At 38.9% G+C, this 20,956-nt stretch overlaps 6 protein-coding genes across 6 annotated transcripts; 1 reads left to right on the forward strand and 5 right to left on the reverse strand.

The window, feature by feature from the left end:
* Positions 1–3,312: 3,312 nt before the first annotated feature.
* SMKI03G0010 (uncharacterized protein) lies at positions 3,313–4,032 on the reverse strand (the record flags this gene model as incomplete). The annotated part of the gene is made up of 1 exon (XM_056225608.1): positions 3,313–4,032. One exon carries the CDS (start codon positions 4,030–4,032, stop codon positions 3,313–3,315), a length of 720 nt encoding a protein of 239 aa, XP_056080645.1.
* Positions 4,033–4,578: 546 nt separating this feature from the next.
* On the reverse strand, positions 4,579–7,077 carry SMKI03G0020 (uncharacterized protein; the record flags this gene model as incomplete). Its single annotated transcript, XM_056225619.1, has 1 exon — positions 4,579–7,077. The coding sequence occupies one exon, from the start codon at positions 7,075–7,077 to the stop codon at positions 4,579–4,581; it is 2,499 nt and encodes an 832-aa protein (XP_056080646.1).
* A 6,340-nt stretch (positions 7,078–13,417) lies between these two features.
* On the reverse strand, positions 13,418–13,780 carry PAU24 (seripauperin PAU24; the record flags this gene model as incomplete). Its single annotated transcript, XM_056225630.1, has 1 exon — positions 13,418–13,780. The coding sequence occupies one exon, from the start codon at positions 13,778–13,780 to the stop codon at positions 13,418–13,420; it is 363 nt and encodes a 120-aa protein (XP_056080647.1).
* Positions 13,781–16,832: 3,052 nt separating this feature from the next.
* GEX1 (glutathione exchanger) lies at positions 16,833–18,275 on the reverse strand (the record flags this gene model as incomplete). Its single annotated transcript, XM_056225641.1, has 1 exon — positions 16,833–18,275. One exon carries the CDS (start codon positions 18,273–18,275, stop codon positions 16,833–16,835), a length of 1,443 nt encoding a protein of 480 aa, XP_056080648.1.
* A 1,087-nt stretch (positions 18,276–19,362) lies between these two features.
* HMLALPHA2 (homeodomain mating type protein alpha2) lies at positions 19,363–19,995 on the reverse strand (the record flags this gene model as incomplete). Its single annotated transcript, XM_056225652.1, has 1 exon — positions 19,363–19,995. The coding sequence occupies one exon, from the start codon at positions 19,993–19,995 to the stop codon at positions 19,363–19,365; it is 633 nt and encodes a 210-aa protein (XP_056080649.1).
* Positions 19,996–20,266: 271 nt separating this feature from the next.
* On the forward strand, positions 20,267–20,794 carry HMLALPHA1 (transcriptional co-activator mating type protein alpha; the record flags this gene model as incomplete). The annotated part of the gene is made up of 1 exon (XM_056225663.1): positions 20,267–20,794. One exon carries the CDS (start codon positions 20,267–20,269, stop codon positions 20,792–20,794), a length of 528 nt encoding a protein of 175 aa, XP_056080650.1.
* Positions 20,795–20,956: the final 162 nt, after the last annotated feature.

Raw genomic sequence — 20,956 nt, forward strand, 5'->3', positions numbered from 1 at the left:
ATCACTACCACCATCACCATCACTAATCTATCACCATCATCACCATCACTAATCTATCACCATCATCACTATCACTACACCATCACTCCACCATCACCATCACCATCACCATCACCATCATACCACCATCACCATCACCATCACTATCATGAGAAGTACACACTTACTTACCCTATCTCTAACCCTACTATCAGCCTACCTCGCTGTCTAACCTACCTCTCCAACTCCAACCCCACTGCCTTAGCTTACCCTACCTGCTCCTCCACTGCCTACACTCTCCATCTGCCATCCTTCACATCTCATCACTACTCCATATCACCACTTCCACTTATCCTACCATCTACCATCTACCTCTACAACATACCTAATATAATATGTAAACAATAAACGTAAACAATCATATGTAACATCCAAATGTAAACAATCATACCTAACATCATACCCTACACCATCACCATCACCATCATCATCACTACCACCATCACTATCACCATCACTACCACCATCACCCATCACTACCATCATCACCATCACCATCATCACCATCACCATCATCACCATCACCATCATCACCATCACCATCATCACCATCACCATCATCACCATCACCATCACGAGAAGTACACACTTACTTACCCTATCTCTAACCCTACTATCAGCCCTACCTCGCTCTCTAACCCTACCTCTCCAACTCCAACCCCACTGCCCTGACTTACCCTACCTGCTCCTACACTGCCTACTCTCTCACCTGTCATCCGTCATCACTACTCCATATCTACCACCAACCACCACTTCCACTTATCCTACCATCTACTTCTACAACATACCTAACATAACATGTAAACATCCAAACGTAAACAATCATACCCTATTACCACTCTCCATCCCACTTCTCTAGCTACCTCACCACATATCAACACCTACCGTGCCTTCTTCTTTTCCATAACCGCTCCTCATACGCCTACGGATCCTAGGAACACACTGTTTGACGTAAGGCATTGCAATCTAGCTTATTAGTCATAATGTAGTAAGGTTATTGGACATTCTTATATATTATTATAAAAGCAACATACATATCATTGTATCCTCTTGATGAGATACACTCCATTCTTATATGTGCTATTGTCTTATTATCCACCCTTTTGACTAATAGCGATTAGTCATACTTCTTTTAATTAGCATATTTAACACATACTATCTCGTTTACCCTACTTCCACACTGCTCCTCATCCTCATTCTCACTCCCACTCAGTTGCCATGGTTACACTAAACCTCACCATACACGGCACTTTACTCAGTGCTTTACAACCTGTGCCATTTGCTCATATAACATGGTTATTCGTATTTAGTATTTATAATACATTCAATGGCTCCAAATATGATGGAATCTGATCAATCGCATATAATATAACGTCTTTTGCCAATCGGTCAATTCATTAAATTATATATTACTCATATCAATGTAAATTCATTTTACTTTCACAAAAATAAAAATATTCACTATGCTAACTGTATTATATAAAACTCATTATCCTAAATTGCACGCTATAAATTCCATACATATCTCATGATATTTCAAGGTGTGGTGAAGCGGGATACAATATTTATAACTATCTAGTACATCAGATGTGCTATCCTGATATATTGGACATTCTGTATGTTCTCTAAATGTACAATATAGAACTACTCCTTCTGTACATAAATATTAGGTTCCTTAGGAACTCACAGGTTTGATATTACTGTTGGAATAAGTGATTAAAACTATACGCTTTCGTATAAATTGGAGTAGGAAAATTTTTAATAATAGGATTTACCGCAGTAATGAGATAAAGATCTATTAATTGACCAGAACTTATTATAAAAGAAGATGAGTTATCACCCAAATATTATCATCAATCTTTCGAATTATGTCTGACTATTGAGTTTAATATAACCAATCAGCGTGTGCTTTATATACCTCTCTCATATAAATTAGAAGGAAAGACTTATTCTTAAAGTATTACAACTTACTAAACAACTAACTATCAGCAATTACCAGCATTTTTTTTTCTTTGGTATATGTTTCTAAAACACATCTGAAGCGTTGACTTCAATCATGCTTTGGGTTAACACATTTAATCCTCTTTGATACCAACACCATCATACTTTCAGGTTATATAATCACATAGTAGCAATGTGTGTTACTTGTATATGGTACTACAACAATGCACCCTCCGATATTTGATCCTATATAAAATCATCGTGTATTATAACTTAATAGTAGCACGTACTCGTCCGGACGTTATGATACATTCTCATTTTCCTCTTCTTGTATCTTGCTATTCTTCGTCAATGCATATGCCATCTTGTTGTATTTGTTGTTGAATAGTTAAGTGTTCATTGCTGCATGATATTTCGTTGGCTGGAATCTGGCTCAAAAATGCACCTCATTTTCAGACAGTCGCATCTCAAATTCAGATATATGGGAACACCAAAATCCCATTGACGTACTTGTTCTCTATTTCTCTTTATCATCTTTGTTAGACCAGATAAAAGCAGCTTTAAACTGATATGGCAATGATTTCACATCCATATTTAGCATTTTGCTGAGGGAAATACACCTTAAGAGCGCTTTCTAAAGGAGCTAATAGGTCTTTATCACCAAGAGTTCTCTACATCAGAGATGTGCGGTAATATTGCTACTGTTTGAATTAGAGAAGATCCTAATTCAGGTTATATGGCTACTAAAAGTTCTATCCGTCACGAAGGATGTGCGCGACCATACTGCACAAACCATATATCTAAGAATTGTACATACATGGCCATGTAGCAGTGTTCACGACTGTGTGTTAGCATTCTAGCAAGATAAGTGCTCGTACTTACATAGACTTGTACGCACTGCAAGCGTAATATGCTCACGGATGGAATTGCCATTATCTTTTATGGCACCACTTAGTAAAACTATTTCACTGCTTTGTAGGCTATGTATGAGCAAGAGACATAATATATTTCCTGAGTATATGGTGACCGGAATTTTTTTTTACACTAGTGAATTTGAAATTTTGCGCTCTTTTTGAGTTTTCCATAACTGAAACTTTAACTCAGAAGTATGATACGAGTAATGTTTGAGTAATGTATTTAATTTGATAACGTGTTGGGAAATCCAATGTCAAAAGGAACAATGCTTTCCAGATATTCCATCTGTTCTGGCGTCAACTTGATACTCAGAGCCTCAATGTTCTGTTTCAAGTGTTCAACTTTCTTCCTCCTACTAGCGGGAAAACATTTTTTGCTTTAGCACGGACATAGGCAATTGCAATAGCAGCAATAAATTCAGTGCCATGTTCCTGAGCTACCTTTGACAATGCCCTCACTGATTTTAACCTCAACATCTGTCTGTTTTGGGCTACCAACAAAAGTACGCACGTCCTTTCCTCTCCTCTCCCGCTTTTCCATTGTCTTTTTACTCTGAAATCTTCCGCCCCACATAACATCCCATGGAACCAGAGCCATACCAAAATGCCTGGCCATTGGTAGTATTTCACGTTCAAAATCCCTGTTTAGCACATTCCACTTGCCTTGATAGACACTGAACGGAGTTTTCCCGTGAGAACTAGCGTAGTAATTTGCTGCAGAGACAACCCACGCAGGTGCATCACACACGCCCAAGTAGAGAACTTTACCCTGCTGCACAAGGATGTGCAGACTGTCCATAGCTTCCTCAATGGAACCCATATAATCACACCACTGAACATAAAGAATATCAATCCAATCTGTTTTCAATTTGTGGAGAGAATCTCTTACACTCACACGTAAACTGGGTTGGTGATAACCACAGTAGTTGGCGCTTTTACCCTGAGCTGCTTCACACCTCTTGTAATCTCCAGCATACTTGGTACATATAACAATTTTGTCACGCAGTTTTCTTGACTCCATCCACTCACCAATCCACTCATCCCACTGCTCGTTTTCATAGTTATTTGCAGCATCAATGAAATTTCCGCCTGCTTTGTTAAAAGCATCAAGCAACTTAAACGCGCGCTTCTTGTTCATTGAGTCCAAAAAATCCGACGATGTGGTTGCTCCCAAGACTAACGGTGATACTCCAATACCTGCAGTCTTAGAAAGAACTCTAAGACGTCCTATCTCGCTAGGTGGCTCAGGTGCGGGCCCCCCAAACCTTTAGGCATGAGGAATAGCGCCTATCTTGTGTGACCAAATAGAAGAGAGTATGACTTTGTTTAGGTCGTCACTCAGCAGGTGGAAAAATGAAGATGAAACCTTTCTGAGCACCGCAAAATGCGTTGTTGCTATTATATATATTCAGAATATCGTGGGTGACCTTAGTCTATTTTATGCATACAGGAAATCTCGGCCGATCGCAATAGAGGCACGGCCGAGATACTTACTTACGCACAACTACTACATTCCTCCTTCACACAATAATGCCAATTTTACAAAGTTGAAAAGCACGCAAGAAGAAATACTAATAAACACAAAATGCCCTTTACTCTTGCCATGCTCTGAAACACTGAACAAGATATGGACTGCGATACTGTTTTTCGTAGTTGTTTTCTGGCAGTTTCAAGCATTGTAGTCTTACAAAGAGGGCATATCGGTCAGATTTTCGCCCAACAACTCCCAAAACGCATCAAAATTACCGTTTTCCAACAGCTGATTCAAAGCCTCTTCCTCACTGATATTGAAAATTTCTTCAGCTATGTTTCCGGACATGGCGGCGTTTGATTTTCTTCCAAAGGAGCTGGAAAGAACTGCCTCCTCCATTTGACATAACAGGATTTTGTTGAAACTTTCCAAGCTCTGGCTGTTGGTTAAATTCTGTTTGATCCTCTTTGAATTGTTACAGTCCAATCCCCATTTCAATCTCACGGCTTGTTGTACTTTTTGCGGTATTTCACTTTCACCGGTTACCTTTTCCCAAAGCTCGTTTGACGCAGATACTAGACTGCCCACATCAACCAAATACACAATATATTTAAAAATGGGAACAGTTTGGTAAGCGCAAAAGTAACTATCCTGAAGCTTTTCTCTCGCTAGATCCACTAAATGCGCCATTTGGTTACGAACATGTTGAATAAGTCTTGCCAAAACGTAAGTAATCTCATTTTCTTTCTCTCGGCTATCAGTAGGTGCACTAGAAGGCGACAGCTTTTCTAGGCTCTCTTGTTTGTAGGAACACCTCAACAAAATACGGCATTGAAACATCCATATCCTTACAAGAATAAAGCATATCTGTTTGTCGATAATGTAGCCATGCTGCTGTGGAATGTTCTTTTCAAATCTAGTATCAAGGTAGTCAGATACCAAGCCCGCCAGTTCCAAGTACACACCAAACCCTCTCGAGGTAAGAAAATGGTAGTTCTTTTCATATTCTTCCCAATGTACAATACACTTCTTCTCAAAATACAATGAGAGCACATCAAGAATATTAAAAATGCATACACGCCCCACAATATTGGTCAGGAATATTTCAGTCTTCTCCACATCCTTGGTATTAAGTAATGTGTCTCTGCCAAGCTTTATCGTATTCAATTCATTTCCTTGAAGAGGCTGGTATATTAACCCTGCGGCAAAATTATCACTCAAGAAACCTTCCAATCTTTTGATATTCTCCAAAACTTCAAAAAGTTGCGGATGCCGTATAATCGAAGTGCAACTCGACACTAATTTGCTCAGAATGATGTGCAATCTGTACTTGTTCCACGTGACGTCATGCAGTCGCACGTTCAATTCACCCACAAGACTTTCTTCATCCTCTGAAGCAGCTGCTTCCACCTCCTCGAAATTCGCTAGAAATGGTTCCATATACTCACCATTCGATCTATCACTATCACCTTCAGCAAGCGAAATTTGAAACTTTAATGACTGGATTCCTAACCATAGCATGCGCCTATGTCTCATCAGTGACGAGTCCTTGAAGCGTTTGTACTTTGAAGGCTCATACTGAAGACCCAGTGTTATGGACAAGTTTGAGAGATGGTTGAGAGTAAGCAGGTTGGTGTGACTCAGTACACAATCAGGACTTTCAGGATCCAAATGTTCTGAAACATAGAAATATAAAAGGCAGGTGAATGTATTTTCATTTGGATAACGAAACACATCCAGCAGGCATAGCAGTCTGTGACATAAACGGGTCAGTTTCGTGGAAGTTTCAGAGGTATTTGCTTTCACCATTGAAAGAAGATCGGCATCCAACGTTGAATGCTTCAGAGCCATAGCCATGATCACTGTGAGTAACGACAAGGTTTCCACTTTTTTTCGCACATGTTTTTCTTCAGTGTTGATTTTCCAGTGACTATCGTCATCTTGCAGAAGCAATGTACTGAGGTCATTCTCGAAGAGTCCAATGTCCATAAAGGGATAGAAAGGGTATATATTCTCGTAGAAGCACTTTAGCAGTATTTCACAGTCCTTCTTCTGCGCCAACACGCCTTCGATTTCAACAACGAGTGAGGACAGAAAAGCTACTGAATTATCTTCTTCAATTGAGCACCCATTGTACAACATCCCTAGGGCGGTAGGTTGAACTCGAAATAGCTTACTGTGTTCTATTCGTCGTAAAATAGCCTTTTCAATAAACGACAATGGGCCTAGTATACTCCTTGAGGAGTCCTCGAAAGGAATACCATTGGCATAGTTGCTAAAGTCCATGAGTGTCATGCCATACAGCGAGGCACAGAGCGCTCTGACATATTGATCATGTTGAGACAGACCATGCGCAGCAAACGGATAATCTAAAAATGTTACTTGCCCAACAATGACAAGCATATCTTCCGCATGCCATATCGACAACGTTGTATTAATAACACCTTCTGGTACTTGCAATGAGCATCTGAAGGTTGGCCATTTGAGTCCCAACTGGTATTCACTATTTGATTTATGAGAAGTCTTGAGGCTGGCTAAGCCGCTTGCTGCGGCATTGGAAGATAGATCTGCGCTGTCTTCATATTTACATTCTAATGAATGTTGCTGGCATCGTGAGCAAACAGGCCGTACTTTGTCGCACTTCCGTTTGATTCGCTTACATTGTAGACAAACCAGTCGCAGTCTGGATCTTCTAGACAAGGTTTTCTCCATCTCGTTGCGTTGTCGTCAACAGTTGTAGTAGTGTCCTTTTGTTACCTTCAAAAAGCATCACAATAGAAACGCTTGAATGGGATTATATACCTTCGTTATGTGTGATTTAGTTGTCTTGTCAGTATTTCGTAATCTGTCCTGCAAGAATATTATGCGACCGGCTGGCTCACTACAATGTTGGTATAGTGTGATGGTGCATCGTAAACGTTCTCAGGCAAGACACACCAAAAGGCGTAGTACTGGCCCACTTGGTTGAATGATCTAAGCTCATTGTTTTCGTACGAAGAATAAAAAATAAAAAAATATAATTTCTACTATCTAGCTAGTATTCAAGTACGTTGGCTTGTATAACTCTTCTAAATATTGAATCTCCTCTTCAGTCAACTGCACATCCACTGCCCTGATAGCCTCGTCCACTCTTTCAATAGAGTTTAATCCAACAATAGGGCAAGCGCCTTTACTCAAAACCCAGGCAATGGACACCATAGCCATCGAGATACCTTTCTTTTTCGCAACTTCTTCCACGCGATTAACGATCCTCTTCTCATGGGATTCCAGACAGTCAAACTTTAATCTTTTAAGGGTAGGATCTGAAATTTTTCTATCTGTTTCCTGATTGAGCGGTCTTGTCAAAACACCTCTCGCGTTGGGAGACCAAGGTATTAAACCTATTCCATGTTTTTTGGCAAATGGAATCAACTCACGTTCATCTTCACGATAAAGAAGACTGTAACATGACTGTGAACATATAAACTTGGTCCAGTCATGTTTTTCTGCAATAAACTGTAACTCGGCAAATTCAGTGGCCAACATTGAAGAAGCACCAATGTACCGAGTATAACCCTAGCCCCACAACATCATTTAGGGCTTTCATAATCTCTTCCATGGGTGTATCGTGGTCCAATCTGTGGATCTGCAAGACATCGATGTAAGTTCCTAATCTTTCGACAGAATTCTTTGCAGCCTCAAGTATATGTTTGCGAGACAGACCAGTTTGGTTGACCAGTCCAAGCATGTCAGATTCACTGATTTTTGCAGAGTGTGTAAGCTTTAGGCTCTCATCTACAGGGTAATAGACCTTCGTTAAGATAACAACAGTTTCTCTTTTGATCTTATAATGCTTCAAAAACTCCCCTAGGATACGTTCACTTAGACCATTAGAATATACATCAGCAGTGTCGAAGGTCCTCATACCACTATCGTAGCAGTGCTTTAGGATCTCAAAGATTTTTTCCTTCTCATCAATGACCCATTCTGCCCAATCCTTGGACCCATAGGACATGCAACCCACCAAAATAGGTGAAATTTTTAAGCCTGAATTTCCCAGTCTCACTGGTTTAGGGTATGACTTTGACATATTTACCGTTCAATCCTACTATCTTCTTCTCTCTCCGAGCTCGAGAATAAGAAATGCAAAACCAGGAAACACAAGTAAAAGACAACGAAGAAAAGAAAAATACAGTTTCTGCCTTCTTATATAAGGTGCCACCACCAATACGAAATCGAAATCGAAATTGAATGAAACTCGTAGGTTGGCACATGTGTATCGCTGATAATGCTAACCCACGGAACAGGATGCGAATAAGTGGTCAGGCATAGTCGGCCGAGCTTCAACTGACTATATGGCGGCCGAGCTTCGGCCGACTATATGGCGGCATCAGATTTCTGACGTTAGTAGTAAACGATTGATTGATCCAATAGGTTATAAGTGGAGTGGGAGAAAGTCGGGTATATACGCAGCACGTTTGAATGTACGCTTCTCTTGAAGCAATGGACGGGCAAGACATTTTGAATGAGTTCCGGTTACCTAGACAATTTCAAAAACATCTTTTTTGTCGATGTGCTGGAGTATTTGAATATACTCAACATCGTTGAAGATATGGACGGATTAGTAGATGTGGAATTTCAGAACGTCTGTAAATCTTCTACATCGTCAACTAGCATTCAGCTGGCCCACTGTTCTAGCCAACAAGATGCAGGGTTGGGGGCTCTGAGCCCAAAGAAGGAATGCTTCTTGGTGGAATGGACCAATCCTGATGATCCAGATCACCCACACAATTGGTCAAACCTTAAGAAAGGTTTCATTATGTTCGAAATTTTGTTTTTAACATGCGTGACGTACATGGGATCTTCGATCTATACACCCGGCCAGCAAGCTATCCAGTCGCAGTTCAAGGTCCGCAACGTGGTCGCAACATTGAACCTTTCCATATATGTCTTGGGCTATAGAATGGGACCGATCTTCTTGGCGCCCTTTTCTGAATTCGCCACCATAGGAAGACAAACTATTTACATAATTACGTTATTCGTGTTTATTATGTTCCAGATCGGTTGTGCAACAGTGGAGAACATAGGCGGTCTTATTGTCATGCGATTCATTAGTGGCGTACTTTATCACCTGCACTGTCCACTGGCGCTGTGAGCATTAGAGACGTCATCAGCGATGAAAAAAAAATTCCTTTGGTGATGGGGCTATGGTCCATTGGTGCGGTGCTAGCTCCTGTCATGGCCCCATTATTGGGAGCATCTATGATGGTTGCAAAAGGTTGGAGATACATTTTTTGGCTACTAACTTGGGTGCTACTGCAAATTTTGTTCTGTTGTTTTTCTTCCTTCCTGAAACATTATCAGACAATGTACTTTACCGGAGATGCCGAAGGATAAAAAAAATGACAGGCATAGACGCATACTGCACACTTAGGCAGCAAGACGAAAAGAGACTTGATATATTGCAATTCCTTCTCGAAGCTATTTTAAGACCGTTCAGAATAATTGCCCGAAAGAAAAAATTGTAGCTTGTTTCGATGCCTACATGGCTTTGTTATATGGATCCTTGTATTTATTCGTCGAGTCATTCCCACTAGTGTTTGTTGACATCTACCACTTTAGTCTGGTTGAAATGGGTGTTGCATATATGGGCTTTACTGCCGGCTGCATATTTGGATATCTTGCCTTGTACATTTTTCAAACAAAATTTATTGATCCTAAATTTGATAGCGACGCATTCGAACCGGAGTTCCTTTTGCCGTTAAATATGGTTTTGGGTTGGATATTCCCTTTATCACTATTTTTATTTGGCTGGGCAGCTTCTGTGCCTTGGATGCTTGTCGAATTATCTCTGTTTTTGTTCATGTTCGCGGTGTTCATTCTTTTCCAAATCTCATTTTCATATCTTGCTATGTGCTATCTCTGTCATGTTGCATCTGTTTTTGCTGGCAGCGCCCTAACAAGATCGCTATTTGCTTGTGCCTTCCCTCTATTTGGCACTGCAATGTATAATGACCTTGCCATTGAACACTACCCTGTTGCTTGGGGTTCCTCCTTAGTTGGGTTTGTCGCATTGGGCCTGTCAGTGATTCCATTGTGCTTTTCAAGTACGGTAAGTCTTTGAGAGGCAATTCTTATTTTGCAAACTAAAATTTTCGAACACCGTTACTGCAAGGTGCTTCTCAATTGCCGAAAATGAATCCATGTACTCAGCACTCGATCTATCACTGCTACTTTCAACAACCGAAATTTGAAGTTTTGAAGCCCGAATTTCTAACCATAACATCCGTTCTAGGTGTTATCAGTTGCACATCTTTGACTTTTGTACTTTGAAGGCTCATATAGGAGACCCAATATTATGGATATATTTGAGAGATGGTTGAGAATAGCTGAGAGTAGCTGAGTCTAGAATATTCCTACCTTCATATAATAATTTGAATATCTTTTTTGGCATCTAATGTTGAATTCTGCACAGCCATTACCAAAATCTTCGTGAGTAATTTTACAGTCACCACATCCTTGCCATCACTGCTATAGTCCTCATCAATTGTTCATCACCTTGCAGGACCAATACATTAAGTTTACTTTCGAAAATCCAAAATGTCCGGAAAAGTATGGAAACGATATATACCCTTATAGAAATATTCTTAAGTTGTTTCCTCTCATTCGTCAGCCATTTCACAATAATACCAAGGTAACAGACTGATTTCGAAGTTGTTTAGTATGTTCTATACACCGTAAAAAAACACCTTTTCTGTGAACGACGGTGGCTCTGACCAGTAGTTGTCGCGGTGACCTTTGGAAAGAGACACCATTGAAATAGTTGCTAAAGCCAATATGAGCCATGCTAATTGCCCGTTCTCGGTTATTAGCAACGTTAGTCCTGTTGCGATTTACTCGAACCTTAGATAAATAATGCGCAAAATATACAAAATCGACCGTTTCAGCCCCACTTGCACAATGGTCAGAAATCAATATGTAGTATATATTCGAAGACTTTCTTTAAAAATTTCCAGAGAATAGTAAGCTATATACATACACTACTTATGGAACTCCTTGTCATAGTCGACTAAAGTGAATCTATATTTGACATCACCTTTTTCCATTCTTGTAAAAGCTCGATGAACGCCTTCTTCACCAATTGGAAGTTCTTCCACCCATATCTTGACATTCTTTTCGGAAACTAGCTCCAACAATTGTTCAATTTCTTTTCTGGAGCCAATAGCACTGCTGGAGATGGAGACTCCCATCAGGCCCAATGGTTGCAGAACAAGTTTCTCACCATGTTCTGGAGCAGCAATAGAAACTATAGAACCCCCAATCTTCATCACCTTAATGACACTGTCAAAATTAACCTCAGTGAGAGAAGAAGAACAAATGACAAGAAGATCCAAAGTATTAAAGTATTTTTTGGTCCAGTCCTTATCCTCTAACGTGGCAATATAATGATCAGCACCAAGTCTCATAGAGTCCTCCTTCTTGGATTGGCCACGAGAGAAGGCATAAACCTCGGCACCCATAGCCTTTGCTAACAGAATACCCATATGACCAATACCACCGATACCCACAATTCCTACCTTCTTACCTGGACCACACCCGTTTCTTAATAGCGGAGAGAACACAGTAATACCACCACACAGTAATGGAGCGGCCAATGGACTTGGAATGTTCTCCGGAATTGGAATAGCAAAATGCTCATGAAGTCTCACGTGGGATGCAAAGCCTCCTTGTGCAATATACCCGTCCTTGTATGGCGTCCACATGGTAAGAACATGGTCAACTGTGCAATATTGTTCGTTATCACTTTTGCAACGTTCGCATTCAAGACATGCCAAAGCTTGGGCACCAACGCCAACACGGTCTCCGATTTTATCCCCGTGTGGCACTTGGGACCTACCTTTACCACGCGACCAATTATTTCATGTCCAAGAACTTGGTTTTTTGGAACTGGACCCCAATTGCCAGCTGCTATGTGAAAATCAGATCCGCAGATACCACAATCTTCGATTTCAATATCAATATCGTGGTCAGCAAAGGGTTTAGGATCAAAAGTCACTAATGTAGGGTGCTTCCAATCTTCTGCATTGGATATACCGATACCTTAAAACTTTTCTGGATAAGACATTTTTTTTTTCACTTTTTCGTGTTAGTCAACAGTTTTATACTTTCTTCATTTCAGTAGCATCAAACAACATCAAAAGCAATGCACATTCCTGCTTCTTTTATAGTTTTATCTTCAGTGTTAGGTTCCCAATTAGTGGCGTCTGCTTTAACTTCATTTCGGCCCTATTGTGCGGCCGAAATGAAGATGTGCTTCGGCCGATCCGCTATAAGGCACTGGCACTAAATACCAAGCTTCTCCTTCGACCAACTTGGCGCAGCTATTTATAGGAGTAAACTATCATCATATTCTCTGTGCTCCGATTACAACTAACCAAAAATAATGCCGCATTATTATATTCTACAGTCTATTTGAAAGTAGCTCCTCGACTCTACCCCTGTCCTATCTACATATACGCTTTCTACACTCTGTCTCTCACTATTGGATGCATACAAGTACCTGATCGATTCAGGAGTACTGATATTCATAGAACCAAACATAGAGTTTATATTACTATGACTTAGTATGCATAGAAGCTGTTCTGCTAAAGAACCTTAAATTTGAAAGTGACACATAAGGGTGAACAACTCCGGGCAACCTATTTATACGAAAGATCAACAAGTCTAAAAATACATAGCGGGCATTCGCCATACATTGGCATATATCGTCAAAGCGATATCTTTAACTCCTTTCTCTAGAAGTATTGTTCAGAACACTGCCTTTCCTACTTATATATTCCGTCGCTCAAGCGCACATGCATCTAAATGACACTGCAGCTGAAACAACTTTCGTTGAGTCATTTGTACTCTGGATAACCGTTTATGCACTGCAATTGATCAAGTAAGTTCATAATATTAATATACATCTGCATATATCAAACTATTTATACCATCCAAAAAAAAAATCTTTTTTTTTTTCATTTTTCGTTACCTTTCAATATCTATATTATTTCATTCGTAAAAGAGTCTATCTTTAGTTAGCGATGGTGTAGATACCGTCCTTGGATAAAGCACTAGAAATAGCTGGCTTTAATCTGCTGGAGTACCATGGCACACCAGTAATCATTCTGGTGACTTGGTCTGGAGCAATACCGGTCAACATGGTGGTGAAATCACCGTAGTTGAAAACAGCTTCTGCAATTTCGATTGGGTAGGTTTCAGTTGGGTGGGCGGCTTGGAAAGAATAATATTGGGCCAAATGAGCTCTGATATCAGAGACGTAGACACCCAATTCGACCAAGTTGACTTTTTCGTCAGATTGAGCCAAAGTGGTGGTGGCAGAGACACCGGCAGCGATGGCAGCGACGCCAGCGGCGATTGAAGTTAATTTGACCATTTTATTTGTTTTGTTTCTTAGTGGTGATATGGACTTACATATGAGTAAGGGAAGGACGGAATATTCTCAGATAGGTGACCATAGCAGCCCTATTTATATGAACTTCCTAGCCAATTTTCCTTCCCAAACAAGACATCACCTGGAGCCTGCTTTTCATATCAAATCCCTCAAGTGACTACTCTGGTCTCACCCACCCCTTTAGTTCTGTTACTATTGAGACGTTTCTGTACTGGAGCGATGCGTCTTTTCCTATGTCCCGTATACGAGACGCACGCTCTATATTGCCTACATCTTTCGTTGCTTTCTCAGGGCACAAGAATGTTCTTTCACAGCGGAGATACATTAAAAGATACCTTTTAGGTGCCTTTAGATACATCTGCAGCTGTCAGCCAAGAAATAAAGCCAAAAAACAAGTTTGGCTTGAACCCTCGTTCAGAGGTCATTTAACTTTCATACTAAACGGTTGCCACGGAAAATTGTAGATATATCTCTTCTTAAAATAGAAAATAAGAAACTTATTAAGTAACGAAGTCGTATATTCTAGGGGCCTACAGTCTTATACACGATCATAAAATTATCGAAGAAAATAAATGAATGTATGCTTGAGGTGCTACAAAACCGTGGGTTCTGAAACGACAACAACTTTCACTGAAATTAACCTTTCACCGCTGGAGATGAACTCTGGAATAGCACTATAGTTCTGTGTTTTAGGAAACCTTTTCCGCCAAGATGACATGTAACTCTTTTATGCTGAGATGAAGTGATCAACGTGGTAGCTATCATGCAAAAATGTTTTCCTAAGGCTGCCTCTTGAGTATTTTTTTTTTTTTAACATGAGAATGATAGACGGTAATATGAATAATACAGAAAGCTTTTGAATTTTCTAATACCACTTCATTTTCGTCTCATTTAACCAGCATGTTTGCGTCTTGTAGAGCCTTACAGTTACTATTAGTATGAGTGAGTTTTCCTATTTACACTATAAGCTTATTGGGGGAGAATAATTGTTTTTCTCGAATATATATCAATGGTCAAGATTGGGTGATATAGACGATATATGTGCTCCTAAAGATAGATTGCGAGGAAAGTGGAAGTCTGAGAAACATCTTTTCATTGCTTGCATCAAAAATATTTTTGCCCAAACAAGACCTTTCTCTTTCTCAGTAACCTGATCCTACTCACCTGCGCCGGCTTCCATCTCATCACTAACTGTTTTGAATAATTACTTCATTTCGTGTATTACTGAAGATAGGGATTCTCATTGGGAAATTGTAAATGGTTGGTGTGAGAGGCCCAAATTCAACGAATGGTTGCACGAGAATAAGAAATAATTTCGAACAGAGGGCGAAGTTCTTAACACTTCTATAGTCCAGACAGGCTTGAGACGGTAGTTTTTGATAGTTGGACATCTTCCATACTAGCCGGGTTGCACTGTGCAGAATAGTCCTTAGGCAGGCTGCATTCACTAACTATCAATTGGCCATTCAAGACACCTTGGCAGATGATGTAGATAAGTGCTTTTTTGGACGTATATTTCTTGAAGTAACTTAGCAAGAGAGAAGGAAGAAAGAAGCATATACCAGGTAATGGTGAGAGTTATTTTTGGCTTCCAAATCAAAGTAGAATCGTTCAATAGAGTATCCCGGTAGTGAATAGTGTCTTTCTGGGGGTACGTCAAAAGCTGTATTTTTTTTATTTTACGGACGTTTATAAAAGACCAGAAATGTGTTATTCTTTATGAATTACCTCAGGATAGTTTAAAGGAAGTAACTCATAATCATGTACGACTGAAGTCAACTACTTATCGTATAAATATAGAAAGAACAGTCATTTGAAGTTAAGAACGTAAGGGTTGACAATTTAATAGTATGATCAATGATAAAGTTTAAAACGAAGAAGTTGATTAAATGATGTTATTAAGTAGGTTTTGAGGTTTGGGTGAATTTGAGATGATTTTTGGGATTCCATGGTTGATAAAGGCAATATTATTTGGTATATAGAATATACTAGAAGTTCTCTTCGAGGATATAGGAATCCAATAAATGGAACTCGTAATTCTACATAATTCTGTATATGCTTTTTTGTCGTTTCATATGTTGTCTGTCATTATGATACTACATTATCAATCCCCGCATTTTAGCTTCCTCTAACTTTGATGACACCTTCTCATAACTTACATCATCTTCTAACACCGTATATGATAATGTACTAGTAGTATGACTACCAGTTGATAAACGATAGTTGATCTTCATTTCAACAGTTTTATACCCTTTTAGGTGACAACATTAAATACGTACACAAGAAGCTGTATATACTTACAATGATAATATTAACTCCACATTCATATTGCCCACTAAGATTAGATACCAAATTCAATTGTAATAATAAATTATGAGAAATAACTTTTCTTTTTTAATCATAATGTGAGAGGTGCCAAAATAAGATGCTGCCTACATTACTGTGAGAGGGACCCTGATTTGCATCTTATGTAAAGCAGCGCCTTCTCGAAGTCTAATTTCTGGCACCGATGTCAACCTCGGACTGATGTTCTCAAGAAAAAAACGAAAAAAAGACAGTTAAGTGTGAAGAAAGGAACGAAGCGATCAAACGGTTGAATATATAGTATAAGACCAAGGAAACCCAAAAAGAATTGAAAAAGTGGATTGTTATTGCTCACACTAGTGGATATGGTGATTGCGTGAAATGTTCAGACATCATACCTTATATATGTTTCTGGATGGAGGGTGGTATAAGACTATATAACAATATGGGTGCAGCTAAGTTAAAGATCATTCAATTGAACTAATAGCTTGGAAGTTACGTATACATAAATGCGATTTGTACATGAAACTGATAGTAAATCACCCAGGAATTGATATCATATTGATCATGTTTGATATAACTAACCGTAGTGTGTTTTATTTACCTATCTTGTGTAGCATAGTATGATATATTCTTGGTTACAACCAAACTGCTACTTTTCACATGGAAATGTCTAGTCGTATCGCGGGTAATTTTTTCATGAAGGCCTTTTCTTTTCTTGACTTGGGGATTATAGAGCTGCTTTCTTATCATGCCGACTATTCTTAAAGAATGCTTGAAGTCGAGAAATAATGCCAACATCATCCGTTGGGACAGCCAACCCGTCTTCGGTAAAATCTTCGTGTGTAACCTTGTCTATTAATTCAGGATCTCTCATGAATAGTGAAAATGCAAACAACGGTATTGTACATATCAAACCGACTATCATCATTATCCTTTGTACATATTTGTATGCTTCAACAACAGCGTACCGCTCGACTGTTCCCCATGGATAGGAGTCAATGAATGAATATGGCGATTCATACGCTTCAGCTGCCAACGTATCGTTTCCAAGAAGCTTATAAAGTCGACTAGGCATGGTTTGAGTCCATACCCCTCCTGACACGGAAGCACCCACGGCTGCACCGATTCGCGAAAATGTATAGTGAATTCCAGTCATTACAGCCATCCTGCTATGGGTAGTCATAGCTTGCAGTAATACAATAACTGAATTGCTACATAGAAGACCACTAAATCCCATGATAACAGATGCAGAAATAACACCTCCGTGAGATCCATATCCCCCTCTAAACTGGTAGAAAAGCCCCATAGATAACATCCATGTAGCACAACCTACAATGACAGAAATCTTCAACCTTTTTGATTTTGCAATCAGTAAACTATAGAAGGGAGATGCAGTCGATGCAACGAAGTCTGGTAAGTTAAGTATTCTAGCAGCTGATGTTGAAGATTCATTCATAGAGACAAGCAAAACTGGATATAAAAAATCGCATGCAATATAAAAAGTGAAGTAGTTGAAGAAGGCAACACCCAGAGGTGCCCATATCCCACGATCTTTTAGTAATTTAAAAGGTAGAAGAGGGTTGTGAGCATATGAAGCCTCCCAAAACATGGAGATAAGAAACAAAACCCCCCCAGATACCAAAGTATCAATGATTTTTGAACTACGCCACTTTTCAGATGCTCCAGCAGCAAGTGTTAATGGGACCAGTATGCATCCGGTAGACACTGTTATCAGTACTATACCAATAACATCAAGTTCCCAGAACAAAAAGATGATATTCTTAAAAAATCCTCTTTTGACTGAGTGTGCCCGTTCTTTGAGAGCTTTCCATTCAGGTGTTTTCACTGACTTCATTTTCAGGTAGATAATGAGACAATAAAGTGGAAGGGACGATAATGGAAAAATAAAAGCCCACATAGCAATATCCCATGTCCAGTTTTTTTCAGGTTTTGCTGCTGTGATGATATTACCTGAAACCCATGGTATTATAATATAGGGCCAGTATGATGAATACTGATAGAAAATCCTCCATTTCAAAGTGGAGAAATCAGACAGTATTAGGGTAAGAATCAAACTGACACCCACGTAGCCGCAATTGTAGAATACTGCCCCTGCTGCATAAATGCTCACGTGTTTACATAAGGAATTGTGATCTAGCTGGTGAGTCATAATGTATTAAGATTATTGGATCTTTTCTTATATCTTTATTATAAAACTAACATACACATCATTTTATTTTCTTGATGAGATAAACTCTATTCTTATTCGTATTATTTCTTGCTACTACACGCTGATCATTAATCGCTATTTAGTCAAAAGGGGTGGAGTAATAAGACAATAGCACATATAAGAATGGAGTGTATCTCATCAAGAGGATACAATGATATGTATGTTGCTTTTATAATAATATATAAGAATGTCCAATAACCTTACTACATTATGACTAACAAGCTAGATTGCAATGCCTTACCTCAACACATAAGCTTGATAAAACTAAATATGAATTATTTAATCACCATGGGCTCTGTGAATAAAGAAATGATTGGGTTTTACCTCTCTTCTTTGTATTTTATATTTTGTTTAAAAAAATCATTTACTTTCAGAGGCTTTTTTTTTTAGCAAATGATTAATTTGAAAGAAAAATCATCATAAATGCAGCAGAAAGTATCAAATTCTTGGCAATTTCTCCTGGTTTGCTGTTCTAGATCCATTAGGGTTTCATGATACACCGTTTTCGTAAAGAAGTACGAACATATATTTACTTAGATCATTACACACGGTTTAGCGCTTATGCCAAATGCATATAAATTTTTGCATCAGCGGCCAGTCTATACCAGTCGCTGAGCAGACGTTTTCTTGCTCTTTTTATTTCGTGGTTTCTTTTTACGAGGAGGCATTCTCTAGAGACACAGGCAGTTGCTTCCAGCAACTGCCGTACGGCGGTTCTCATACTGTCGAGGATTTTTTTTGGAACGATATTGTTATTATAAGGGGGAGTGTACTTTATGAACTGTTGTAGGAGGAGATCGTTGATGTCTGAGATGTGTGTTTTGTTGACTCTTCTTGAGACTATTTGGCCCTGGATAGCGAAGCGTGCGGTTACAAATTGGTCGTCTTGTTCAAGAAGGTAGGCGAGGACATTATCTATCAGTACAAACATCTTAGTAGTGTCTGAGGAGAGGGTTGATTGTTTATGTATTTTTGCGAAATATATATATATATTCTACACAGATATATACATATTTGTTTTTCGGGCTCATTCTTTCTTCTTTGCCAGAGGCTCACCGCTCAAGAGGTCCGCTAATTCTGGAGCGATTGTTATTGTTTTTTCTTTTCTTCTTCTATTCGAAACCCAGTTTTTGATTTGAATGCGAGATAAACTGGTATTCTTCATTAGATTCTCTAGGCCCTTGGTATCTAGATATGGGTTCTCGATGTTCTTTGCAAACCAACTTTCTAGTATTCGGACATTTTCTTTTGTAAACCGGTGTCCTCTGTAAGGTTTAGTACTTTTGTTTATCATATCTTGAGTTACCACATTAAATACCAACCCATCCGCCGATTTATTTTTCTGTGTAAGTTGATAATTACTTCTATCGTTTTCTATGCTGCGCATTTCTTTGAGTAATACAGTAATGGTAGTAGTGAGTTGAGATGTTGTTTGCAACAACTTCTTCTCCTCATCACTAATCTTACGGTTTTTGTTGGCCCTAGATAAGAATCCTAATATATCCCTTAATTCAACTTCTTCTTCTGTTGTTACACTCTCTGGTAACTTAGGTAAATTACAGCAAATAGAAAAGAGCTTTTTATTTATGTCCAGTATGCTCGATTTAAACTCATCTGTGATTTGCGGATTTAAAAGGTCTTTGATGGGTATCTTATTCATTTGGTTTTGCTTATCTTCCTCGTTTTTTTTTTTTTGCCTATTTACATGTTGATTTCAATCTCTCCTTTATATATATTTTTAAGTTGCAACAATTTACGTTTCAAAGTATAATGGAGGTATGGGTTTTGTTTGGGATGCAATTTATTGCTTCCCAATGTAGAAAAGTACATCATTTGAAACAACTTAAACTCTTTACCATCACTTTCAATGTTCACTTTTTGAGATATTAGTTAGGCATATATAATAACTTAATAGACCTTAGTATCCCAAGATGTTCACTTCTAAGCCTGCTTTCAGAATAAATAACAAAATCTCCAAATCACATAGAAACCCAGTTGTCTCTAAAAAGATAAAAGAAAGACGTATTACTAAACATGTGAAACCAAATTGTTTTAATGTTATTCGACCATTGAAGAAGGACATTCAAATTCCAATACCTTCTTCTCGATTTTTAAAGAAGATCCAAATACATAGGATAGCATCTGGAAACCAACATATTCAATGTCGCCAGCTCAATAAGACATCCATAAAATCTACAAAGAAATATCTGAACTCTTTCATGGCGTTTAGAGCCTACTACTCTCAGTTTGGCTCTGGTGTCAAACAAAATATCTTGTCTTCTTTGCTTTCTGAAGAATGGCACGCGGACAAAACGCAGCACGGAATATGGGACTACTTCGCGCAACAGTATAATTTTATAAACCCTGGTTTTGGTTTTGTAGAGTGGTTGACGAATAATTATGCTGAAGTACGTGGTGACGGATATTGGGAAGATGTGTTTGTACATTTGGCCTTATAGAGTGTGGTCGTGGCGGAGGTTGTTTATCTTTCGAGTACTGAATGTTGTCAGTATAGCTATCCTATTTGAAAATCCCCGTTGCCTTGGTCTTGTTCCCAATGTTTGTTTATATACTCATATTGCTATATGCTTATGTACATGCATCTCTTGTTTAGGCCTATA

This window comes from Saccharomyces mikatae (assembly GCF_947241705.1).
Source record: "Saccharomyces mikatae IFO 1815 strain IFO1815 genome assembly, chromosome: 3".
Taxonomy (NCBI): Eukaryota; Fungi; Ascomycota; class Saccharomycetes; order Saccharomycetales; family Saccharomycetaceae; genus Saccharomyces; species Saccharomyces mikatae.